The sequence below is a fragment of the Pan paniscus genome, chromosome 12 (genome assembly GCF_029289425.2).
Source record: "Pan paniscus chromosome 12, NHGRI_mPanPan1-v2.0_pri, whole genome shotgun sequence".
Lineage (NCBI taxonomy): Eukaryota > Metazoa > Chordata > Mammalia > Primates > Hominidae > Pan > Pan paniscus.
Window position 1 is genome coordinate 108,822,225 of NC_073261.2, and position 24,237 is coordinate 108,846,461.

The 24,237-nt window shown below is 34.9% G+C and overlaps 1 protein-coding gene across 7 annotated transcripts in view; it reads left to right on the top strand.

The window, feature by feature from the left end:
* Positions 1–24,237, top strand: part of SMC6 (structural maintenance of chromosomes 6) — a 132,210-nt gene that overhangs the window by 93,278 nt on the left and 14,695 nt on the right. For all 7 annotated transcript variants that reach the window (XR_010109222.1, XM_055108227.2, XM_055108225.2 and 4 more), the window contains 6 exons: positions 3,449–3,584; positions 4,829–4,909; positions 6,368–6,538; positions 10,327–10,464; positions 11,460–11,605; positions 22,992–23,117. Coding sequence is in view for 6 of the 7 variants with exons in the window: in XM_055108227.2 (XP_054964202.1) it covers positions 3,449–3,584; positions 4,829–4,909; positions 6,368–6,538; positions 10,327–10,464; positions 11,460–11,605; positions 22,992–23,117 (798 nt within the window). In the remaining variant the exon portion in view is untranslated. The remainder of the gene's footprint in view (positions 1–3,448; positions 3,585–4,828; positions 4,910–6,367; positions 6,539–10,326; positions 10,465–11,459; positions 11,606–22,991; positions 23,118–24,237) is intronic.

Consider the following 24,237-nt stretch of genomic DNA (forward strand, 5'->3'; position numbering starts at 1 on the left):
AGCTACTAGAATAGACAAATTGAGAAGTTAAATGAAAAACTATTAAGAGATTCATGAGCATGCAAAAAGAAATTTTGGTATCAAAAAACAACCCCATGATTTCTTAACTGAATTCATTCAGTTGATGAATTGATGGTTTGGGCCTGAATTAATGACTTAGAAGATCTTCAGTAGAAGAACTTAGGACTTAAGTAAAAGAAATATCTAAGACAACTGAGCAGGAAAAAAAAAAAAGAATTATAAATGACTTGTATGTGTAGGGGAAATGAGAGTTTTGTTGAAATAGATTTCTTCTAGTCATTTTTATGTGATTATGAGAGCAGAATAAAGGAAAATAACCATAATGGATATTGGAAAGTTTAGTAAAACAATTAGCAATAGAAAAAGTTGAATGACTAGCACCTTGGTGTTCTGGCACTTGCTTTTGTTTATTATCTCAATGCAGTTTTCAGTTACAAAAGTATACATAATGTGTAACAAACCCTTAGAATGATTACCAGCGTGGTTCATAAAAAAAATTACCTGTGAATTTTTGAATTGTTAAAATGCTATAACATTTTAATGTAATCTTCTGAAGTATGCTCTTTAAAATTTTCTTCTTTTATTTGTTCTTTCAAACAACAAATACTTAATGGGTATCTAATATTCCAGGCACTAATCAAGGCACAAGACACATCAGGAAACAAAGTATTAATATACAAAATTTCTCTACTGGATCTTAAATTTAGGGGAAGATAGACTATAAATGAATACTAGGTTAGGTGGTGATCAGTGCTGTGGAGACAAATAAAGCATAGTGTGGGGCAAGAGAGTGACGAGTATACTATTTTAGATAGGCTGTCAGGAAAGATGTATTCATCCCACACAAACAACTCACATACTCAGCTCAGGCTTAATATATTTTTCATTAGGTAACATGTTCTCTATGTAAAAACTCAGTAAAAAAAACTAAGGAGGAACACTATATGAAAATGTATAGGAATTAGTTTTACCCAGTAAAAACAAAGTTGTAAAATTTATTAGTTTTATTAAAGTTACATTGATTGCTTAAATTTATTCTATATGTTCAGAAAAATTGTATAATGACAATATTGCCTTGCTTATTTTGTTGGTTTTCATTTTTGGCTTAGGCTGTAGTTTCCGAAGTTTGTTTACTTGGCAATTTTTTTTGTTTTTTTGAGACAGGGTCTCACTCTGTCACCTAGGCTAGAGTGCAGTGGCAGGATCTTGGCTCACTGCAGCCTCTGCCTCCGGTGTTCAAGTGATTCCTGTGCCTCAGCCACCTGAGTACCTGGGAGTACAGGCAAGCGCCACCATGCCCAACTAATGTTTGTGGAGACAGGGTTTCACCATATTGACCAGGCTGGTCTCAAACTCCTGGCTTCAAGTGATCTACCCACCTCCACCTCCTAAAGTGCTGAGATTACAGGGGTAAGCCACCGCACCCAGCCTGGCAATTTATTTTTTTAATTTTAATTTTATTTTTTTGAGACAGGGTCTCACTCTGTCGATCAGGCTGGAGTGCAGTGGTGCAATCTTGGCTCACTGCAACCTCCGCCTCCTGGGTTCAAGTTATTTCCTGCCTCAGCCTCCCGAGAAGCTGGGACTACAGGCACGTGCCACCACACCCAGCTAATTTCTGCACTTTTTGGTAGAGACAAGGTTTCGCCATATTGATCAGGCTGGTCTTGAACTCCTGACCTCAAGTGATCTGCCCGCCTCAGCCTCCCAAAGTGCTGAGATTACAGGCGTGAGCCACCGTGCCCAGCTGCAATTTTTTTTTTAGCAAAATTACTATTTGTTAATAAAAGTTTAGGTTTATATATGATAAATATTTCATATTAAATCCTGAGGACCCATATTAAATTTTTGCACCTGGCCCCATTTTTATCAGAAATTGCGCTATTCTCTTCCTTTCCACATTTTTATCATTTATTCAGCTAACATTTATTGAGCCTTTTTTTGTAATTTAAAAATTCTAGCAAGGTAGCACAGTTGTTTTACATACCAGTAAATGTTGTATATACTATTATTTTATGTACCAGTAAAAAGGAAATAAATGCTAATTGAACCACGAACTGCAAAATGGTTTCAGATTTCAGAGATGTTAAAATGTGGAGAAATATTCATCTTAGTGGAATATGGCCAGCTCCAGGGAATATCCCCCAGACCAGGGAAAAGTTGTTCTTAACTGCAAAGGTAGTTCTCTTCCACCAAGCACAAAGCTTTGGAAGACAGATACTTGGATTAGTGAGGAAAAGATCACTTCTGAAGCCAGTTGACTCTGCTGTATGGAGACTAATTTTTATGAATTTGGAATCTGGTACTTTATTTATTCTCCATATCTTCTTATTGTCATCCTCTTCTTCCCCTTCACTCCTCACACATTTGTTGTGTTTATTCACCAACAGAAGTATTAAGCTATTAGTTTTATCTGTTTTAATCACTCTCTGTGCCTTTTTGTATTTCTTTTTATCTTCTCCCCTAGTTGGTCCAGCTGATGAAAAATTTAGAGAATACAATTCAGTTATCTCTTCTCCCAGATTAACTCTTATGCTCCTGTAGTACTATGGATATATAATCTAGTGTCCTGTTCACATTTTAATGTTATAGTTTATTTCCTGGTTTTTTTTTTTTTTTTGGAGTTACATCTTAATTCTGTTTCTACTTCTGTTTACCACTATGCATAATACTGGCACACATAAGTCATAAGTATATTTGACCCTTGAACAGTGCAGAGGTTAGGGGCACTGACCCCCAATGCAGTCAAAGTCTATATAACTTTTAACTCCCCAAAAACTTAATAGCCTACTGTTGACTGGAAGCCTTACTGATAATATAAATAGCCGATTAATATATATTTTAGATGTTATATGTATTATGTACTGTATTCTTATAATACAGTATATACAGTACAGTATATTATACAATATACTACAAATACAGTATATGATACCATACAGTATATCATATATTCTTACAATACAGTTAGCTACAGAAAAGAGTATGTTAAAATCATAACGAAGAGAAAATATATTTACTATTAATTAAATAAAAGTAGATCATCATTAAGGTCTTTATCCTTATTGTCTTCACATTGAATAAGCTGAGGAAAAGGAGTGGTTGGTCTTACTGTCTCAGGGGCGGCAGAGGCAGAAGAAAATCTGTGTATAAGTGGACCCACATATTTCAAACCCTGCATTGTTCAAGAGTCAACTCTACTTGTTAAGGAAATAAGTAAAACTTGATTCCTGTTTAGAATGTTTTTTGAAATGTCTGCAATAGATTTTCATGATTAATAGCTTGGTAGGATTATAGAACTGGTTTAACTGAAAAGGATTTTGCACATAACTTACTATAAATAAGGCTTTCTTTGTAAAGGTCTAAAGTATTTGTAATATTGAGAAAAAGATTTAAAGTATTTTTTATCTTCTCCTTTCCTATCAAGTGACTTGGAGAATGAGGTTGAAAATAAGACGGCCCAGATATTAAATCTTCAGCAACATTTATCTGCCCTTGAAATAGATATTAAACACAATGAGGAACTTCTTAAAAGGTGCCAACTACATTATAAAGAACTAAAGGTAAAAAAATAATAATAATAAACCTTCTTTTGTTTTTTTCAACTTACTACTACCAAGTTGATTTTAAGATCCCATTATTGACTCCAAGCAATTCTCAAACCTTTTGGCCTCAAGCCCCTTTACACTCATCAAAGAGCTTTCATTTATGTGGGTATATCTGTCAACGTTTACATTTTTAAAAATTAAAACAAAATTTAAGAATATTTATTAATTCATGTATTAGTCTGTTTTCACACTGCTAATAAAGACATACCCAAGACTGGGTAATTAATAAAGAAAAAGAGGTTTAATGGACTGACAGTTTCACATGGTTGGGGAGGCCTCACAATCATGGCGGAAGGCAAAAGGCACATCTTACGTGGCGGCAGCCATGAGAGAAAGAGAGCCAAGCAAAAGGGGAAACGCCTTATAAAACCATCAAATCTCATGAGACTTACTACCACAAGAACAGTAGGGGGGAAGCTTCCTCCATGGTTCAATTATCTCCCATCAGGTCCCTCCCACAACACATGGGATTATGGGAACTTAAATTCAAGGTGAGATCTGGGTAGGGACACAGCCAAACCATATCAATTCATTTAAAAATAGTAATAAACTTAGTTAACAGAAATAGTTTTTATTTAAAAAAACAAAGCTTTGAAACCAAAAAGATTTTGTGAGAAGATTGGAATATTTTTTAAGTATCTGATGTCCAAGTTTAATAAAATTCAATTAAATAGTTATATCAGTTTTTGCATTCAGTCTGTTGTGGTATTACAAATCATATATTTATAAACTTTATATATGCTCATGAGAAAATGCTAATAAAAGTGGCAAATAATGTCTAATTGTTTTTATGAAAATAGTTTTGGCTTCACAGACCATCTGAAAGGATATCAGAAACCCCCACAGGTTACTTGGATCATATTTTGAAAACCACTGGATTAGAATAATCATTCCATAACTTGAGACTTTGGATGTTTCAGAAAAATTTTTCTCGTTGGACTCAACAGTGCCATCATTTAAAATGCTAAGATGGATTACTTACATCTCTTTTGCATGGGAATGGATTAGTATATAAGAATGATATGGCAGAATTTGTACGTCATTTCCTTTGGTTGATTTAATACTGATGTACCCCTTTCATTAATTATGGAATCCTTCTGTATCATCATTATAGAGCTTTGTAGATTAATGAATCCTTTCCAAGGTTTTTGGTTTAAATTTTTTTTTATGTTACTAAAATCCAAATACTTTTCTTTTAGATGAAAATAAGAAAAAATATTTCTGAAATTCGGGAACTTGAGAACATAGAAGAACACCAGTCTGTAGATATTGCAACTTTGGTAAAATACTTTTTTTCAATTTAAATGTAATATTAAAGGGTAAAGCCACCATTTAGGTTAATGGCATCAACTCAGCTTTTTTAGAAAGTTCTTTTAATTGAAGCTACTCTTTATGATTGCTGTCTCCATTCACCAAGAAGGTAAAAACTACCTGGTATACAGCCTTCATATTTTTTAATGTTTTGTGTATCTATAACTTTCATGCATAATAATTGATTTTGTCTCCTATCACATGGAAAAAAACTTTACCAAAACTTAATTGTATTTCTAAGCAAGGGCCCATCAAACCCTGCTGTTGAGCATAGTGTTTTTCACATAGGCACTCTCAGAGTTCAGCAGTATCAATATGAATGGGCACAGATGTCAGGATCATCTTTTAGTCAGTTCTAGTTGGTGTCTTGTTTTTTTTCTTTTTTTCAAATCAGTATTTTTCATTTTAATTCAACACATTTTTTACTGTAATCTTTTTTTCGGGAATCTGTTTATGACACTTAGCTTTTTCTGAGTTGCAGTAAACAGTGAATTAGATAAATGGCACAGTTGTGTTAAAGTGAATAAATATTTATCGAGTGTCTGCTCTGTATCAGGAAGCATATTAACTGCTAAGGAATACAACAGTGCGCAAAATGGAATAAGTCTCAGTGCTAGTGAAGCTTTACCCTGATTAGAATTTGTCTCCATTTTTTACTAGCAGTCTTTTCACTTTCTGCTTTTTATTTTTCTGCTTTAATTCCTTTTTTTGATAGACTAAATTTTTGTATTATTATTATTATTATTATTATTATTATTATTATTTTGAGACGGAGTATCACTCTTGTTGCCCAGGCTGAAGTGCAGTGGTGCAATCTTGGCTCACTGCAACCTCTGCCTCCCGGGTTCAAGCAATTCTCCTGCCTCAGCCTCCCAAGTAGCTGGGATCACACAGGCATGTACCACCACACCCGGCTAATTTTTTATTTAGTAAAGACAGGCTTTCACCCTGTTGGTCAGGCTGGTCTCAAACTCCTGTTCTTAGGTGATCCACCCGTGTCGGCCTCCCAAAGTGCTGGGATTACACGCATGAGCCACTGCACCTGGCCAACTAAATTTCTTAAACATATGGATAATATCTTATTTATGTTTGTTTACTTAGCATCTAACATATTCTCTGGCACAAGATATATATTGTATAGTTTGGAAAAAATGAATAGATAGAATGAAAGTTATTCTTTTTGATTATGATCTTAGGCAGAATATTGTCTCCTAAATATCATCCCTTCTGATTTTTCAGCTTGTTTTCCTCTACTTCCTAATTTACCATTAAGAGTATAAAAATATTCTAGTGTTCTTTCTATTTGTATTTGATCTGATTTGCATATAGCCTATAGTTTCTCCTCTCTCAGAATTATTTTTATGTTTCTTCTATTTGAAAACTTAAAGTATTTTAATTAACCCTATATGCTGTTTAAATTTTATCAGGAAGATGAAGCTCAGGAAAATAAAAGCAAAATGAAAATGGTTGAGGAACATATGGAGCAACAAAAAGAAAATATGGAGCATCTTAAAAGTCTGAAAATAGAAGCAGAAAATAAGTATGATGCAATTAAATTCAAAATTAATCAACTATCGGAGCTAGCAGACCCACTTAAGGTATATATTTTTGGCACTGTGTTACGTATGTATTTTATGTTTTAGTTTTATATCCACATGTACTCTATGGATATTGGCCTAAAAGAATTTTTGGTTAAATGTAAATAGCATAAAAATTGAATATAAAGAATGGTGGGAACCAAACTTTCATCATTAGATCAATTAGTATTAAACACTTCTGTTCATGGCTTTAGGAGAATAAATCACCAAATTTCCATTTCTCCTAGAGGATTATAGCTTTTTTTTTTCACCTTTTTATGATTTTTAAAAATCAGAACCAGGAGCAGAGACGGCTCGTTAAGTGTAGAATGTCTCTGTGCTTGCTTGTTGTCCCAGCTTTGCTTCAATAACTCAAAGATTAGTTGCTGTAAAAGCCAACTTGAAATAAAGTACTACTCATCTCTTGTTTGTCAGCTATCTCAGTTATGTTTCAGGCTGAATTCAATTGACTTTATTTTTAGCACATACTTTTTGAGACAAAATTGACCATGAAGTTTTTCATAATATTCCCTTGTTATTCCTCATAAATCTGATCAACAGAGAAAAAATAAACTAAAGAAAAACAAATAGACTGAAACAAACAAACAGCATCTTAGGGACCTGTGAAACTATAACAGAATAGCTGACATTTGTATTGTTGGAGTCTTAGAAAGTGAAGGAAAAGAGGGCATGACTGAAAAAGTACTTAAAAAAGTAATGGCTAAACACTTCCCAAATTTGGCAAAAAGCATAAACTTACAGATTAAAGAATGTACGTAAACCGAAAACAAGATAAACCCAAAGTAATCTGCAATAAGACACATTACAGTGAAACTTCTGGAAATTAAAGAAAAGGTCTTACAGATAGCAAGAGAAAACCTTATATAGAAAAGGATTTTTATGTGACAGCATATTTCTCATCAGAAACCATGGAGACCAGATGGAAGTGGCACATTTTTCAAGTGCGAAATGACCTGTCAACCCTGTGTCCACCAAAAATATTTCCAAGCAATAAAGGAAAAATTCAAGATATTCTCAGATAAAGGCAAACTTAGAGAATTTGTTAGGAAAAATAAAAGGGGGAATCTTGGAACTTCAGGAAGGAAAAAAAATGAGATAAAAATAGGAAAAAATGCAATAGACTTTACTTCTTGAGTTTTAAAAATTATGTTTAGAAGGCTAGCAAAAATTATAATATCTGAGATAATTCTAAATGTATGTAGAGGAGGTATTTAGGACCATTATATTTAAAATGGGGAAAAGAAAAGGGATACAAAAGGGAGGTAAGATTTCTATCCTTCTCAAACTGGTAAAATAATTATGCCAGGAGACTGTGATGTTTGGTGTATATAATGTAATACCTACAGCAGCTACTAAAAAAGCTATACAAGGAGATGCACTAAAACGTACTACAGATAAATCGAGATGGAATCCTTAATGTATGTTGGAGTAACCACATGGGGCAGGAAAGAGAAGACAGATGAACAACAGAATACAAAAAATAAAATGACAGACTTAAATTTAGACTTATTTGTCTAAATAAACAAAAGACAGATATGGACAGAGTAGATTAAAACATGACTATATGCTCTCTATAAATAGCTCACTTCAAATACAGCCATATAGGCAGGTTGAAAGTAAAAGGATGGAAAATGGTATATCTTGCAAATAATAATCAATGGAAAACAAGAGTAGCTATATTAAAATCAGATGAAGTGGACTTCAAAATAAAATTACCAGAGACAAAAAAGGACATTACGTAATGACAAAAGGTTCAGTCCACCAAAAATACATAGCAATTCTAAATATGTGTGCAACAAATATTAGAGCTGTAACATAAGGGAAGCAAAATCTTATAGAACTTCCTCAATAATTGATAGAGCAACTATACCAAAAATGAACAAGGATATAGAAAAACTCAACAGGATCTAATCATTATTTATATATTGTTCAGTAAAATTTATCCATTTAAAGTGTATAATTCAATGATTTTTCATGTATTCAGAGTTGCGTAACCATTTCCACCATTTTAGAACATTTTCATCGCCTAATAAAGAAACCCGTACTGATTAACAGTCACTCCCAATTCTCTCCTGTCCCCATCCCCTGGCAAAAACAAATCTACTTTCTATCTCTATAGATTGCCTATTCCAGATATTTCATATGAGTAGAGTCATATAGTATGTGGTCTTTTGTTACTGGCTCCTTCAACTTAGCATAATGTTTTCAAGTTTCATCCAGGTTGTAGCATGTGTCAGAACTTTATTACTTTTTATTGCCTAGTCATGTTCACATTTTATTTATGCATTCATCAATTGATGGACATTTGGGTGCTGCTGCTGCGAACATTCATGTACAAGTTTTTGTATAGATATGTATTATCATTTGTCTCAGATACCTAGGAATGGAATTACTAAGCTATGTGCTTACACTTCATTTTGAAGAACTTTGAAACTTTTCCAAAGTGACTGTACCATTTAATGTTCTCACCAACAGTGTTTGAATGTCCCAATTTCTCCACATCCTTATCAACACTGGTTATTTTCTGCCTTTTTAATTTTAACCATGCTAGTGAGTGAGAAGTGGTATCTCATTGTGATTTTGATTTGCATTTTCCTTATGGCTAATACTCTTGGTAGTTTTCATGTTCTTATCGGCCATTTGTTTATCTTTGGGGAAATGTCTTTTTAAATCTTTGCCCGTTTTACAGTTGGGTTATGGGTCTTTTATTTTTGAGTTGTAAGAGTTCTTTATATATTCTGGATATGTGTTGGCTGTTTTTCATGGTATAGTAAATGTTTTAATTCATTTTTCAATTATTCCTAGTATATAGATACATGACCGAATTTTGTATTGACCTGTATCCAGTGACCTTTCTAAACTCACTTACAGTTTTGAAGTTCTTCTTTTGGAATTTATGTGCCATCATCTGTTTTTGTATAAATACAGTATTACGCTTTTTTTTTTTCTAATTGTTATGCTTTCTATTTCCTTTTATTTTAATTGAACTATCCAGGACCTCCAACAACTGTTGACCTTTAGTACATTGTTGAATAGAAGCCATGAGACTGGAAGTCCTTACCTTGCTCTTGTTCTTAGAAAGAAAGCATTCTGTATTTCATCATGAAGTAATAGCTACTATTTGTGTTTTAATTGTCCTGTTTTTGTTATTCTTCATACTTTCCCTCTTTATGTCCTTCCTTTGAGATTACCAAGTAATTATGAGTGTTCCTTTATCTCTTCTCCCAGTTTTTTAGCTATACCTCTTGTTTTATTTTTCCAGTGGTGGCTGTGCATTATAGTATGCATCTTTACCTTATATCTACTACTGTTTGTTTTTAAAGTGATCTTGGGATAGCTTCTTTCCAGTTGTATTTTATGCTCAAAATTGTGAAGTTATACCAGATGTGACTAAATAAATCAGCGTTAAATTTTTTCACATCCTTGCTTTTTCCCCAACCCACCCTTTTTAAAACCAGGTATCCTTTTTCAGGTGTCCTCTGTAAATACCTAACACTTGCATTGTTTTAAGTTTTTAAAGGCTAATGTAGATTCCCCCAAAAACACCTAGTTTATTAAAATAAAACTGAAAGTACCATAATATATGGGGAATTCAGATAAGAATTTGAATTTAATGTGACTTCCTAATTTGGGAAACTCCTCACTTCTATTCAGACACATATGGATATAATAACACTTGCCTCTTCAAACAGCATAATCCTAGCCACTTTACTGAGTTGTTTATTATCTTTATACCTATGCTGGAAATTTTTTTAAAACAATCTTTTATTCTGGCTTTGTTCAAACAGGATGAATTAAACCTTGCTGATTCTGAAGTGGATAACCAAAAACGAGGGAAACGACATTATGAAGAAAAACAAAAAGAACACTTAGATACCTTAAATAAAAAGAAACGAGAACTGGATATGAAAGAGAAAGAACTAGAGGTTTTTCACCATTTTTTTCAAGTTATTTTGTTTTCAGCCTTAGCCATGATTATTAAAGTGTGTTTTCCCTAATGTCATGTTTCTAAAAACAGACAAGTTGTCTGAATTTCTGTTTCATATAGAGTAATAGGTGTTTGGGTGAATCAACAGAAGAGGCTTAGGGACCCTCAAAGTGTGAGGACTTAAATAGGCAAGACTCTGACAGTCCTGTATTATGCCTCTGAGTGCTTTAGAAAGTAGCGCTGTCTTTCAGCTAACATAGCTCCTTAGATGCCCACCTTGGCAAGCGGATAGCCCTTGAGTGTCCGGAAAAGGCACCCCTTCCAGTGAGTAGTTGGGCTGTGGGCCGGGCTAGATTTTAGCTCCTACGAGACATGTCTATTGGCAATTCTAAGCAGTGACCCGGTGTTTAGAGGAGAATAAATTGAAGGCAACCTTGTCCTAACCAGAACAGGTGGATTCCAATTTTGCATTTATATCTTAAGGAAAATGATCTAAACTCTGTAATTCATTTTCTTACTTGTTTTCCTCATTTGTTTAAGAATAATACAGAAAGTTGTGAATATAAAAAAGTACTATGTGTAAAAGTGCCTTGTATTCTTTACCCCATGAGGGTCTTTGTTTGTTTGTGTTTTTAATACCATTGGTGCTCAGAGTCAACCCTAAAGGATGTGGAAACCTACATCTCACCTCGATGCCCTGGGTAGCAAGCTTTTTGTAACTGCTGCATTAAATTTGTTTCACTAGGAAGTTGTGGAGATCTTGCACCTTATTAGTTACACACAGCAATGCAGTTTTCTCTTGAGGTCATTACTCTGGACTTTATCTTCAATATAAAACTTAGATAAATATAAATAACATTGATATTAAATGTAATTAAAATACATTTCTTAAACATGAGTTCAGAATTTTACTTTGCAGATTTTGACACAAGTAGTATAATGAATTGTTATATCAAAGAAGAGTTTTAAAGATATAAACATCTACTTTCTTAGGAGAAAATGTCACAAGCAAGACAAATCTGCCCAGAGCGTATAGAAGTAGAAAAATCTGCATCAATTCTGGACAAAGAAATTAATCGATTAAGGCAGAAGATACAGGCAGAACATGCTAGTCATGGAGATCGAGAGGAAATAATGAGGTAGGTAGCTGGTAGCTTTTCTGCTTTACCACATTATTCATGCATATCATCAAGACAAAAAATGAAAAACATATACATGTCTTAAATTTGAATGAAGTGTTACTATAGCAAATAGTTATAGCTGAAGTAGTCCTTTATATGTGTATTATTCTCAATAAATAGTAACCTTTTTTCTTCTGAACTATTACAAAACTCATTATGGAATTTCATTTTAACATAAATGCTTTCGTGTATCTATAAGGTTCATATAGACATGAAAATGTTCAACTTCATAAGCAATGAAAGAAATGGAAATCAAAACAGAAGCCATTTTTCAAATACATCAAATTGAATAAGATGAAAATAACACTAATATTCTAGGTCAGTAAGGTTCAATGAAATGGATATTTTCATATTACTGATAAAAACAGATGCTCTTGATAATTAGAGCACAGGTTCTGAAGAAAGAGTATCTTGATTTAAATTGCATTTCCACCACCTATTTATGTGACTTTGGCAAATTAGCTATCTCTCTGAACTTTAATTTTCTCATTCACAAAATGGGGATTGTTCTGAAGATTAAATGAAATGATCCATAAACAATATGTGGGAAATATAGTATATTAGTTGTTACCATTAATGTCTTTCTGAAAAGCATTTAGTGGTATGTCAACATATTTTGTCAAAATTTTAATTGACCAGGTAATTTGTTGTTATTACATACTCCAGTGGGGTACATATGGCATTTTGATACATACATACGATGTGTAATGATCAAATCAGAGTATTTAGGATCTTCATCACCTCGAACATTTATTATGTCTTTATGTTGGGAACATTTCAAATCTCCTTACATTGTTGTTAACTAAAGTCACCCTACTGTGCTATCAAACAGCAGAACTTATTCTATCTAACTGTGTGGTTGTACCCATTAACCAATCTCTTTTAATTACCCCTCCCATCCCCCTGACACACACCCTTTGCAGCCTCTGGTACCTCATTCAACTCTACCTCCATGAAGTCAACTCTTTTAGCTCCCACATATGAATGAGAATATGCAAGATTTATTGTTCTGTGCCTGGCTTATTTCACTTAATACAATGACCTCCAGTTCCATCTGTGTTGCTGTAAATGACAGGATTTCATTCTTTTTTTTTTTTTTTTTTTTTTTTTGAAATGGAGTTTTGCTCCTCTTGCCCAGGCTGGAGTGCAATGGCGTGATCTTGGCTCACTGCAGCCTCTGTCTCCCGGGTTCAAGCGATTCTCCTGTCTCAGCCTCCTGAGTAGCTGGGATTACAGACAGGCACATGCCACCATGCCCATCTAATTTTTGTATTTTTAGTGGAGACCGGGTTTCATCATATTGGTCAGGCTGATCTTGAACTGCTGATCTCAGATGATCTGTCTGCCTCTGACTCCCAAAGTGCTGAGATTACAGGCATGAGCCACCACGCCTGGCCTCATTCTTTTTTTTTATTTTTTATTTTTATTATTATACTTTTAGGGTACATGTGCACAACATGCAGGTTTGTTACATATGTATACATGTGCCATGTTGGTGTGCTGCACCCATTACCTCGTCATTTAATATTAGGTATATCTCCTAATGCTGTCCCTCCCCCCACCACACAGCCGGCCCCGGTGTGTGATGTTCCCCTTCCTGTGTCCATGTGTTCTCGTTGTTCAATTCCCACCTATGAGTGAGAACATGCAGTGTTTGGTTTTTTGTCCTTGCGATAGTTTGCTGAGAATGATGGTTTCCAGCTTCATCCATGTCCCTACAAAGGACATGAACTCGTCATTTTTTATGGCTGCATAGTATTCCATGGTGTATGTGTGCCACATTTTCTTAATCCAGTCTATCATTGATGGACATTTGGGTTGGTTCCAGGTCTTTGCTATTGTGAATAGTGCCGCAATAAACATATGTGTGCATGTGTCTTTATAGCAGCATGTTTTATAATCCTTTGAGTATATACCCAATAATAGGATGGCTGGGTCAAATGGTATTTCTAGATCCCTTAGCAATCGCCACACTGACTTCCACAGTGGTTGAACTAGTTTACAGTCCCCAACAACAGTGTAAAAGTGTTCCTATTTCTCTACATCCTCTCCAGCACCTGATGTTTCCTGACTTGTTAATGATCGCCATTCTAACTGGTGTGAGATGGTGTCTCATTGTGGTTTTGATTTGCATTTCTCTGATGGCCAGTGATGATGAGCATTTTTTCATGCGTCTTTTGGCTGCATAAATGTCTTCTTTTGAGAACTGTCTGTTCATATCCTTCGCCCACTTGTTGGTGGGGTTGTTTGTTTTTTTCTTGTAAATTTGTTTGAGTTCATTGTAGATTCTGGATATTAGCCCTTTGTCAGATGAGTATATTGCAAAAATGTTCTCCCATTCTGTAGGTTGCCTGTTCACTCTGATGGTAGTTTCTTTTGCTGTGCAGAAGCTCTTTAGTTTAATTAGATCCCATTTGTGAATTTTGGCTTTTGTTGCCATTGCTTTTGGTGTTTTAGACATGAAGTCCTTGCCCATGCCTATGTCCTGAATGGTATTGCCTAGGTTTTCCTCTAGGGTTTTTATGGTTTTAGGTCTAACATGTAAGTCTTTAATCCATCTTGAATTAATTTTTGTGTAAGGTGTAAGGAAGGGATCCAGTTTCAGCTTTCTACGTATGGCTAGCCAGTTTTCCCAGCACCATTTATTAAATAGGGAATCCTTTGCCCATTTCTTATTTTCGTGAGGTTTGTCAAAAATTAGATAGTTGTAGATATGCGGCATTATTTCTGAGGGCTATATTCTGTTCCATTGGTCTATATCTCTGTTTTGGTACCAGTACCATCCTGTTTTGGTTACTGTAGCCTTGTAGTATAGTTTGAAGTCAGGTAGCATGATGCCTCCAGCTTTGTTCTTTTGGCTTAGGATTGACTTGGCAATGCGGGCTCTTTTTTGGTTCCACATGAACTTTAAAGTAGTTTTTTCCAATTCTGTGAAGAAAGTCATTGGTAGCTTGATGGGGATGGCATTGAATCTATAAATTACCTTGGGCAGTGTGGCCATTTTCATGATATTGATTCTTCCTACCCATGAGCATGGAATGTTCTTCCATTTGTTTGTATCCTCTTTTATTTCACTGAGCAGTGGTTTGTGGTTCTTGAAGAGGTCCTTCACGTCCCTTGTAAGTTGGATTCCTAGGTATTTTATTCTCTTTGAAGCAATTGTGAGTGGGAGTTCACTCATGATTTGTCTCTCTGTTACTGGTGTGTAAGAATGCTTGTGATTTTTGCATATTGATTTTGTATCCTGAGACTTTGCTGAAGTTGCCTGTCAGCTTAAGGAGATTTTGGGCTGAGAGGATGGGGTTTTCTAGATATATAATCATGTCATCTGCAAACGGACAATTTGACTTCCTCTTTTCCTAATTGAATACCCTTTATTTCCTTCTCCTGCCTGATTGCCCTGGCCAGAACTTCCAACACTATGTGGAATAGGAGTGGTGAGAGAGGGCATCCCTGTCTTGTGCCAGTTTTCAAAGGGAATGCTTCGAGTTTTTGCCCATTCAGTATGATATTGGCTGTGGGTTTGTCATAGATAGCTCTTATTATTTTGAGATACGTCCCATCAATGCCTAATTTATTGAGAGTTTTTAGCATGAAATGTTGTTGAATTTTGTCAAAGGCCTTTTCTGCATCTATTGAGAGTCATGTGTTTTTTGTCGTTGGTTCAAAACGGCAACTATTCACAATAGCCAAGATATGTAATCAACCCACATGTCCATTAATGAATGAAGAAAGAAGAATGTGTATACACACACACACAGACATACACACACAGAGACACACACACACGCACACCAGAATACTATTCAGCTTTTTTATAGCTTTTTTGTAGCTGAATAGTATTCTGGTGTGTGTGTGTGTGTGTGTGTGTATACACATTTTTCTTTCTTCATTCATTAATGGACATGTGGGTTGATTACATATCTTGGCTGTTGTGAATAGTTGCTATTTTGGTTTAGTGATATATCTTGAAGATCTTCTTATGTCGGCACATAGATATTTCCTCATTGTCTTTTATAATTTCACTGTATTTAATAATCTCCTTTTCACGGATAGCTGAGTTTTAATCTAATCTTTTGTTGTTGCAAATGGTGGAACACAATAAGTGAATGCGCATTATTTTATATGTACTCAGCGTTTTTTTTTTTAGTAGTATAAACTCCATATGGTCCGATTTCCCTTTATAGGGATTGTACCAATTTTGCATTCCCATTAGCAATGTGTTAGAGTGCCTGTTTTCCTACAGCCTAAACAGCGTGTGGCCTTCTTAGATTCTTTTTGCTGATAGATTTCCCAAGAAAAAGAATTAACCGTAATTTTAATGTACGTTTCTCTTACATTGAGTGAAGTTGAACATCTTTTCATTTATTTATATTTATTTTTCTATGACCTTTTCATGTACTTTTTTGTCTATTCGGTACATTATGCAGATTTTAAAAATTAAATTAATTTTGTGATAATATATTCACAGGGATTTTTTTTTTGTTTTTTTGGTTTTTTTGTTTGTTTGATTTTTTGAAATGGAGTCTTCCTCTGCAGGCTGGAGTGCAGTGGTGCAATCTTGGCTCACTGCAACCTCTGCCTCCTGGGTTCAAGCAATTATCCTGCCTCAGTCTCCTGAGTAGCTGGGATTACAGGCGTGCACCACCACGTGCAGCTAATTTTTTGTATTTTTAGTAGAGCTGGAGTTTCGCCATGTTGACCAGGCAGGTCTCGAACTCCTCACCTCAAGTGATCCACCTGCCTCAGCCTCCCAAAGTGCTGGGATTACAGGCATGAGCCACCACACCTGGCCACAGGCAGTTGTTAAAAAACCATACTGTTTTAGTTATTGTGGCTTTATGATGTTCTTTCTGATTTTCATTGTTATTCAGTGAATTTAGTAACCTGAGCAAAAGCTATTTATTTATCTGTGCAAAATCAATTTTAATTCCATGGTCTGCTAGTCACTCACATATTACATTTCTCTTTCTATTAGTTATAAAGTAAAATAATTGCAGTAATGATTTAAGAAGCAACTGGAGCTCAAACAAAATTTTAATCCTAGTGGATTTTCCCATTTGGAATTAATAATGTATTGAATAGAGAAATTGCCTAGATCCAATTGCCATAGACATGCATCCATTATTGTAAACACAGCTGGCTCTCTGTATCCACTGGTTCCATATCCACAGGTTCAACCAACCACAGATTGAAAAGACTGGGGGAAAAAACTCAAAAACAACAAAAAAAGAATACAATAGTAAAAACTAATACAAATTTTTTAAAAAATACAGAATACAGTGTAACAACTATTTACATAGCATTTACATTGTCTTAGGTATTATAAGTAATCTCTAGAGATGATTTAAAGTATACAGGAAGATGTATATAGGTTATATGCAAATACTATGACATTTATAAAAGGGATTCATGGATTTTGGTATCTGCCCAGGGGGCCCTGGATCTAGTTCCTTTGCAGATACTGAGGGACAGCTCTATCAAAAATCATAAAACTTCAAATATTATTGAAAGGCCATATATATTTAGCATGTATACATGCACACATATACATACACTCACATTACTTTACTTTTTTTTCTGTACCATTCAAAAGTAGGTTTCATAAATCATGACCCTTTACCTCTTAGTACTTCAATATATTCCCTAAGAATAAGAGTATTATCTTACATAACCACAATACTGTTATAAAGTACAGGAAACTTAACATTGATACCTGTAGTCCAGTTCCAATGTTGACGGTTCTCCACGTCTTTCCTACGATATCAGATCCAGTCTAGGGTCGTGTATTTCATTTGTCATGCTCTTTTACAGAATGCTCTTTGTTTTGATTTTATACGATATTTTTTCTTATAATTAGGTTCATATGTGTTCTTGGCCAGGATGCTACAGAAATGATGATGTATCGTTTTCTGGGTATCACATCCAGAGGCACATAATCTATCTATCTATTTCTCTCTCTCTCTCTTACTGATGATGTTAATTTTGATCACCCAGTAAAGGTGTTAATTGATTTTTCCATTATATGCTTTACTATTTTTTCCCTTGCAACTAATAAACATTCTGCAGACAGACACTTTGCAACCCTGCCAGTATCCTGCTTTTCATCATATTTTCATCCCTAGATTTATCCTCTGCTAATGATTCTTACCTGAACGAATCTTTACTATACTGCTTGCAAAATGAGGAGTTTTCAATTCTGTTGCATCCTTCATATTTATCAGTCACTTGTAAGGAAGAGCCTGTGTTATCTCCAATTTATCTATTTGTTAATTTATTTACTTGCCTTTGCAATATGGACTTTGCAATTATTGCCAAATCCCCTCTGCAAGATGTGTTTACAATTATTTTTTTTCTGGTATTTAGTAAATTTACTGTGTTGTAAAGTTACTTGGATTAGGTTTTTCTCTCTACTGTTACAGTTATTAATTGACTTGATTTGGAAATGTTTCTATTTGCATTCAGTTTCCACAGATTTCTGTTTTACTCAATGGACTGTAGTCATTTACGGTCCATGTTTATCTTAAGATTTTCTTTTTCTGAGACAGGGTCTCGCTCTGTTGTCCAGGCTGGAGTTCAGTGGCAGGATCTCGGCTCACTGCAACCTCTCCCTCCCGGGCTCAAGTGATCCTCCCACCTCAGCCTCCCAAAGTGCTGGGATTACAGGCATGAGCCACTGCATGGCCTATTTTAAGATTTAAATTGTTCCATCTTTGGTCAAATGGAGGCTCTTCAAGCTGGTTCCTGCATTTTCTTAACATGCTTTCCTTCTTGTTTTTTTTTTTTTTTTTTAATAGCATTTTTAAACTTTGTGACATAACAAAATATTTCAAGCTCATTCTATACCTGACCCAGCCTTGGAGTCAGTAACTTCTCCAAAGAGCCCTGGTTCCTTTTTTTAAGGAATGATACCTAAAAACAAAATTTGGATTTTAGGGATGCTAATTGTTGCTGGGGTAGCATTTCTTCCAGTACCTTTCAGTTAACAGAATTAAAAACGTGAGTTTGTATTGGTGTCTCCGGTGGCAGTCCAGTCCCACAAAGGGCTTTTTAACCTTAACCTATTCCTTGTTTCTGTCTTTTTTTCTTCCACAGGAGGAATTCTGGCTCTCAACAACGTTAATATTTACTCAGTTCCACAATATATATCTACAAAAAGAAAATTATTGAAAAACATTCAAGATGTGTTTGCAATTATTTTTTCTCTACTATTTAGTAAATTTACTCTGTTCTAAAGTTATTTGGATTAGGTTTTTCTTTACTGTTGTAGTTATTAATTGACTTGATTTAGAAATGCTTTTATTTGTTTTTGTTTACATTCAATTTTTCTCTGATCCTTGTTTATTTCATTTCTCTTTGAGGGGAATATGTAGAAATTAACATGGTTTCACAAGTCAAAGCCATAAACAAAAGTATATTCAGGGAAATGTTCTCCCTCTTTCATCCCTTCCACCCCATCTCCCCTGGCCCACTCCCTATAGGCAACAGTTCTTTTTTATTTTCTATCTTTCATGTTTTTTATTTGTTTGTGAAAGTAAGCAGGTTCATATGTGTTTTCTTTTTTCCATGGTTCCTCTACTTTTTTTCACAAAAGGTAGTCAACCGTCTTGCTTTTATCATTCACCAATGTACCTGAAGATCACTCCATATCAGTTCATTGAGATCTTCCTCATTCTTTTTACAGCTTCATTGTACTCTGTTTTGTGAGTCTGCACACACACATTGATCTGTACCATAGTTTATTCAGTCATTCTGTGTGTGTGCATTTTGGTTATTTCCAGTATTTTGCAGTTACAGATAATGCTGCAGTGAATTATCTTGCACATGTACGCACACATGTATATGTGTGCTATTGGATACACTTGTGGCATCATATAAGTGCTCGAATCTGTATCTTCATAGTAATTTTCCAGAAGTGACTTTACTAGTTTGAAGCATAAATGTGTAAGTGGTTTTGTTAGATATTTTCAAACCTTCTCTATAGGGTGTGTATCATTTTTGCATTTGTGCCAACATTGTACAGGTTGAGTATTCCTTATCCAAAATGCCTAGAACCAGAAGTATTTTGGATTTTGGAATATTGGCATATAGATGAGATATCTTGGAGATAGGACCCAAATCTAAACACAAAAATTCATTTATGTTTTATATACACCTTATACACATAGCCTGAAGGTAATTTTATGCAATTTTTAAATAATTTTGTTCACGGAACAAAGTTTGTATACATTGAATCATCAGAAAGTGAAGACGTTACTATCTTAGCCATCCATGTAAACAATCTATGGTTGTTTGACATCGCTGTCATTCCTGATTCTGAATTTATATAAGCAATCGTTTTCTTACACTAATTCACACATAAGTACTTAGTAAAAAATGTGACATACATATCCATGTATGTATGTCATACATGTACAGAAAAGATACATCACAGCTGAAGGGGGCTAGGAAGGTCTCTTTTCCCTTGGAGGCACTGAATAAATAAACTGCATTGTGTGCCTGCGTTTTTACTGCAACCTGTCCCATGAGGTCAGGTGTGGAATTTTTCACTTTTGGCGTCATATCAGTGCTCGAAATGTTTCAGATTTTGAAGTATTTTGAATTTCAGATTTTTGGCTTGCTTTTTGGGACAGTCTCACTCTGTTGCCCATGCTGGAGAGCTGCGGCACAATCTTGGCTCACTGCAACCTCTGCCTCCTGGATTCAAGCAATTCTCCTGCCTCACCCTCCCAAGAAGCTGGGATTACCAGCACCTGCCACCATGCCCAGCTAATTTTTGTATTTTTAGTAGAGACAGGGTTTTACCATGTTGGCCAGGGTGGTCTCGAACTCTTGACCTCAAGTGATCCTCCCGCCTTTGCCTCCCAAAGTGCTGGGATTATAGGCGTGAGATACCGTACCTGGCCAAATTTCAAATTTTTGGATTAGGAATGCTCAACCTGTATGAGAAAGGATACTTTTTCCCCAACTTTGCCAACAAAGTGTATAGTGTATAGTTACGCTTTGTAATTTGTGCCTGTCTGATGGCTGAGAAATTGTATATTAATGTAACTTTAATTACATTCCATCATTATGAATAAAACTCAACATTTTTTCATATATTTAAGAATCATTTTTATACCTTGTGAATTATCTATTCTTTTTTTAAATTATTTTTCTATGGTGTTTTTCCCCTCAAAGTTTAAGTTTTTAACATATATATATATATATATATATATATATATATATGGAGTATTAGCCAAATATTGCAGATTTTTCTCTTGATTTCTTTGTTGAATTTGCATATATATTTTTTGCCATGAAAAGATTATTTTTATTTAGTTCAATTTTTCATTCTTTGATTACATCTGGATTTTGGGTCATAGTTAAAATGCTTTTCTCTACATCTAGGTTATGGAGGTATTCACCTATGATTTTTTTTTCTTATTCCTTTTTCCACATGTTCTAATTACCTATGATTTTTTAGTACTTCTATATGTCCATTTTTGTATATCTGTGATTTATTTGGAGTTTATTTTCATGTATGGTGTGAGGAATAGATTTTGTCTTTTTCCACATGACTATGCAGCCATTTGAAAAGTTGTTCTTTTTTGCTTGAGAATGGTGTGTATGAATATTTTCTATGTTTTACAAGTTGATAAGAATTTGTCTTTAGCTTTTATGTTTGAAGGATAGTTTGACCTAATATAAAATCCTTAGCTCATACTTTTTCTCCTGAGCATCTTGTTTATGTTGGTGTTTGTCTATTATGTCCTGTAACTTATCCAGAATGTTAGAATTCAGTGATTTTTTTCATTGCTAAACATTGCTTTTTCAATATTTCGATTTAAGTCTTTTAGTTCTTAAAAAATTTGTTGAATTTTACTTTAAAATATTTTGTTTCATTGTTTTGGGTTTTTTTTTTGAGGTCTTTAGTTATATTGAATATCTATGTCTTCTCTAGTTATCTTATCTAACCATTTTGTCTTTTTTTTTTCATTTTGCTTGATTTTCTCATTTATGTTCTTTATTTCCATCTATGTGTTTTCCACGTTTCTCTTTTCTCCTATGCATCTTCTCATTTTGTCTTCATATCTGTGTGTGTTCTTTTTAGGAGGAGGTTCTAGCCCTCCTACCTTCCCGTCTGTGGGTTCTCTTGCTTTACCTACTCCTCTTGTTTGTTATTACCTTCTTTTGTGTATCTATTCTTTCAGTTCTTTTATGTCTGCTTTGAGGTATTCCTTCCTGGTAGCACTTGTCTAATGTTCGTGTTTGTTTGTTTGTTTGTTTGTTTTTATTCTTTAAGACAGGCTCTTGCTCTGTCACCCAGGCTGGAGTGCAGTGGTACAATCATGGCTCACTGCAGCCTTGAACTTCTGGGTTCAAGTGATCCTGTGCCTCACCCTCCTGAGTAGCTGGGACCACAGGCACATGCCACCATACCTGGCTAATTTTTATTTTATTATTTGTAGAAACAGAGTCTTGCTATATTGTCCAAGCTGGTCTCTAATTCCTGGACTCAAACGATCCTCTCATCTTGGTCTCCCAAAGTGCTGGGATTATAGGTGTGAGCCAATACACCTGGCCTCTTGTTTTGTTTTAATTTATGGTGTTCAATTATAATTTTCATCTGCTTTGTGGCAACACTGTTCTAATAAGTTTTCTTTGTCTGTAGGAGAGTTTTGCTGTTCTTTTTCATATATTCCCCATAAATATCTGGATGCTGTGCCAGCGTGTTTTTTGTTACTTATTTTTTTAATTAGTTGAATTTTCCTGGACCAGTTATTTGAAGGAGAATGGGAAGGGTAGCTGTGGGAGCCTCGACCAGGGTTGCCTTTCATGCTAATTCAGTTATAGGCTTGCCACAGTAACAGGCTGTTGCCTTTTGTAATAGCACTCTGAGTAGCCATGCCATCTCTGCCTCTTTGATCTTATCTTGTTTAGGACAGGGGAGGGTGGATTCTAATGCTGGCTTGAGTTCTTTTTTTCTTTTATTGGCATCTGTCACTGAAGGAAACCTTTCTTCCAGTGTGACCCCTTCCCTTTTTGAAGGTGTGTATTTGCTAGCATTCTCTAAGATCTGCCACCTCTAGGCCGTACCAGGGCATTTGTTCACACACTGTCTCTGCCTCCTCTAGGGCTTGGACCTTGTTCCTTCCCTGTCAGGATAGCACTTTCTTATTCTGTATCACCCTTTCATTCTGGGAGTGTAATTTGCCTGGAAATTTATGAAATTGACTGCTACTAGGCCCCCTTAGTACTCTCTGCCCCTCCCTGTTCTTCCCAGTTAAATCTGTTTGAGATTCTACTGTTATGTTTTTTACGTGTGGCGTATTTTTTACATAATATTTTGTTTATATAATAGGCAGTACCAAGAAGCAAGAGAGACCTATCTTGATCTGGATAGTAAAGTGAGGACTTTAAAAAAGTTTATTAAATTACTGGGAGAAATCATGGAGCACAGATTCAAGACATATCAACAATTTAGAAGGTAAGTACATTGAAAAATGTTACTATATATTATACATTTTTGTGTTTCTCTGTTTTCACATTATTTATATAATTCTGTTATAGCAGAGACTATTAATGCTTGCTTTGTTATTCAGTTCTTAGGATTCTCTAATTTAATCAGACAATTCCGAATCTGAAGGGCTCTTTGTGGTGAGCTTATCCAACTTTTCCACTCTGTTAGATATTCTTTATGCTTAATAGGTCCTTTATGCTTAAATAGGTCCTTTGAAAGGGAACTCATTGGTTCTAAAATAGCTTATTTTACCCTTGACTATTGCATGTTTTTAATGGATACAAGCATTTGGTAGGAACTATAAAGGTAATACCTCAGTTGATTTACCATAATCTACTAGAATGATGTAGCTCCATGAATGTAGAAACTCTGTTTTGTTTACTGCTGTATCTCTAGTTTCTATAATCGTACCTGATACATACCAATATACATTGGTTGGATAAATGAATACAGAATTAGGGAAACTGGATATTAACATATCCAGAGATGTACAGACTCACAGAGATAGATTGACTGCAACTGATCACAAGTGACAGAAATAAACAGAGGATAATTGATAGGGAGGGACGGCCCTTTAATACACATGAATCCAAGACAGCCCTAGTCCTTCCATTTGCCTCTGTTTTTCTCCAGGCAAATTCCCTCAGTAATATGCTTTTTAAAACTGTCTTTACACCAAAAATTCTACCATCTTAAGCTTGTACAAATTAAAAAAAAAAAAGGTACCTAGCTCTTATATTCCTTAGTGAAACTATAGGTTAGTTTTTGAAATTCCTGTTTCAGTTTTACAGGCATATTAGTAGGGCTTGAATTAAATTGGACCCATTTTTACCCTTTTGAGGCTACTTTTAGCCTTGTTAGATGAGATTAGAGCAGCCGTTGGTTGTGGGCTAATTTTTTCCTACCTCTGAGGCAGTGCTATTTTGAGTACTCTACCGATACCTTGTAAATCACGAGGTTTTCACTCTGGCCAATAAGAACATGAACTATTCCTGGTCGTGTGTGAGCTGTCGGAATTACTTCTATTTCCTTTGGATATTTCTTTTCCCAGCCTCAAATGGTGTCCTCACACCTATGCACTGACCAG